Genomic DNA, 1,671 nt, shown 5'->3' on the forward strand with positions numbered 1-1,671 from the left:
AATAGATCATTGATGTTTTTTCCTGGTGAAAAATGGGGGGAGCTCTTCTGCCACGAGTTTAACATAACCGGCGACATCGAAAGATAAATTAATAGTAGTTCAGATGTCGAAGTAACTCACATTTGCATTCTGATTTACTTCATTTTTTCGCAGGATAAAAAACATGATTTGTTTCAACTGTAGGTGGTGAAAGAGTGGAGGGAATAATGCAGGGGATACTGAGATGATATATCCCTTAACAATTGTTCCGTCTATAACTTTCAACATTTCTTCATGTTTAAATGAACATAAACAGAAAAATTAGGTATTTAGCAATTCGTCGATTAATAAACTGTCAAGTGGGATTCTCCAAAAAATAAAAAAACAGTGTGAGCAATGCAAAAAAAAATAGCTAATAATAATGAGGATTATCGAATGGACTTGAAATTCTAGTTACCTGGGCAAGCATGCTTTTTATACTAAATTTATTACGTCCTTAAACAACGAAAGGAATTATTCTTTTCGAAAGAATTAATTTGATATTGAATTTGATAATAATTAAATGATTTTCAACGACGCGCTTATCATTTTGGAGAGTCATTCTGTGATCTGGGAAAGACATTTGACAGTCTTAATTCAACTACATGCATTTTAAATAAAAAGATTTCTGAATATGTTTGGGTGTATAAAAATTAGAGGCTGTCACGCGTATTTTTAAGTTTTTTCAATATAAGCAGTTACCCTTGAGCCGCGTTAATTTATCAGTGAGAAAGAAGTGAATTTATACCTATAATCAATACCAGTTTGTTTCTAAACATTCATTGCTGTTTTTCTTCTCCTAATTAGTTCAACTCGTTGATCTCACTTGATTAATGACGTAATTTGCAAAACAGAATCACAAAGGATGCAAATGTAATGAAAATGAAAAATCATAACTCTAGTTTTTCTCCTTTTGTCACTCTCTTCCACAAGTTGAAGTATGAAATTGTCAAAGCTTGAAAAATGCTATTGCAGAACCAATTTATCTGCTACCTCGTTGGAATGTGATCTGGACTACTCGGTACAAGTGGCGATAAAACTGGCACTGGTTCGAGCTCTGGTAGAGCACAATTCACTCCAATTTCCCCCCATGTTTTATCAACAACTTCTGACAGCTTTTCGCGATATTTGTAAGCTGTTCTGTCAATGACTGATGGTGTTTTTATGCAATCATCTCCACCAAATTCACAGACTCGATAATGATGTAATATTGCAGCATCTGGAGGTACATTCAAAGTACCACGACCAGTTAAAAATTCCCAAACAAAGTGATTACCAGCTTCAATAACTTCGCGTGGTTTACAGATATATTTTGAGCGTTGTTTATGGGGATGAAGTTTTGATCTTCTTCGAGTTTTCCTCAAAGTTATTAGACCTGCTTCTGGCTGTGTTTTACTGGACGTGACCCAAGGGTCATCAGGCCATTGAAGATAGAAAAATGCATTTTGGAATGAAAACGCTCCGCTCGTCTTCGTATTGATTCGATTGCTCATCCAGCTGTAAAAAATCGTTTTTAAATAAATTATCCAAGTTAATTTACTACGCAATTAAAAGATTATGCATTAAGTAATTCAATTTGTTTTCATTTTCCGTTTCTTAATTGATGATTTCCTCAACTAGCAATAGATGACCGTCAGTGATTCGGTTACTGAC

The 1,671-nt window shown here is 34.4% G+C and overlaps 1 protein-coding gene across 1 annotated transcript; it reads right to left on the minus strand.

Moving 5' to 3' along the window:
- Positions 1-884: 884 nt before the first annotated feature.
- On the minus strand, positions 885-1,515 carry LOC105273011 (uncharacterized; the record flags this gene model as incomplete). Its single annotated transcript, XM_011315247.1, is given in 1 exon segment — positions 885-1,515. A coding segment is annotated over 1 exon segment (508 nt), but the record flags the coding sequence as incomplete, so codon positions are not given.
- Between the last annotated feature and the right edge of the window lie 156 nt (positions 1,516-1,671).

The sequence above is a fragment of the Fopius arisanus genome, unplaced genomic scaffold, assembly GCF_000806365.1.
Source record: "Fopius arisanus strain USDA-PBARC FA_bdor unplaced genomic scaffold, ASM80636v1 scaffold00625, whole genome shotgun sequence".
NCBI lineage: Eukaryota > Metazoa > Arthropoda > Insecta > Hymenoptera > Braconidae > Fopius > Fopius arisanus.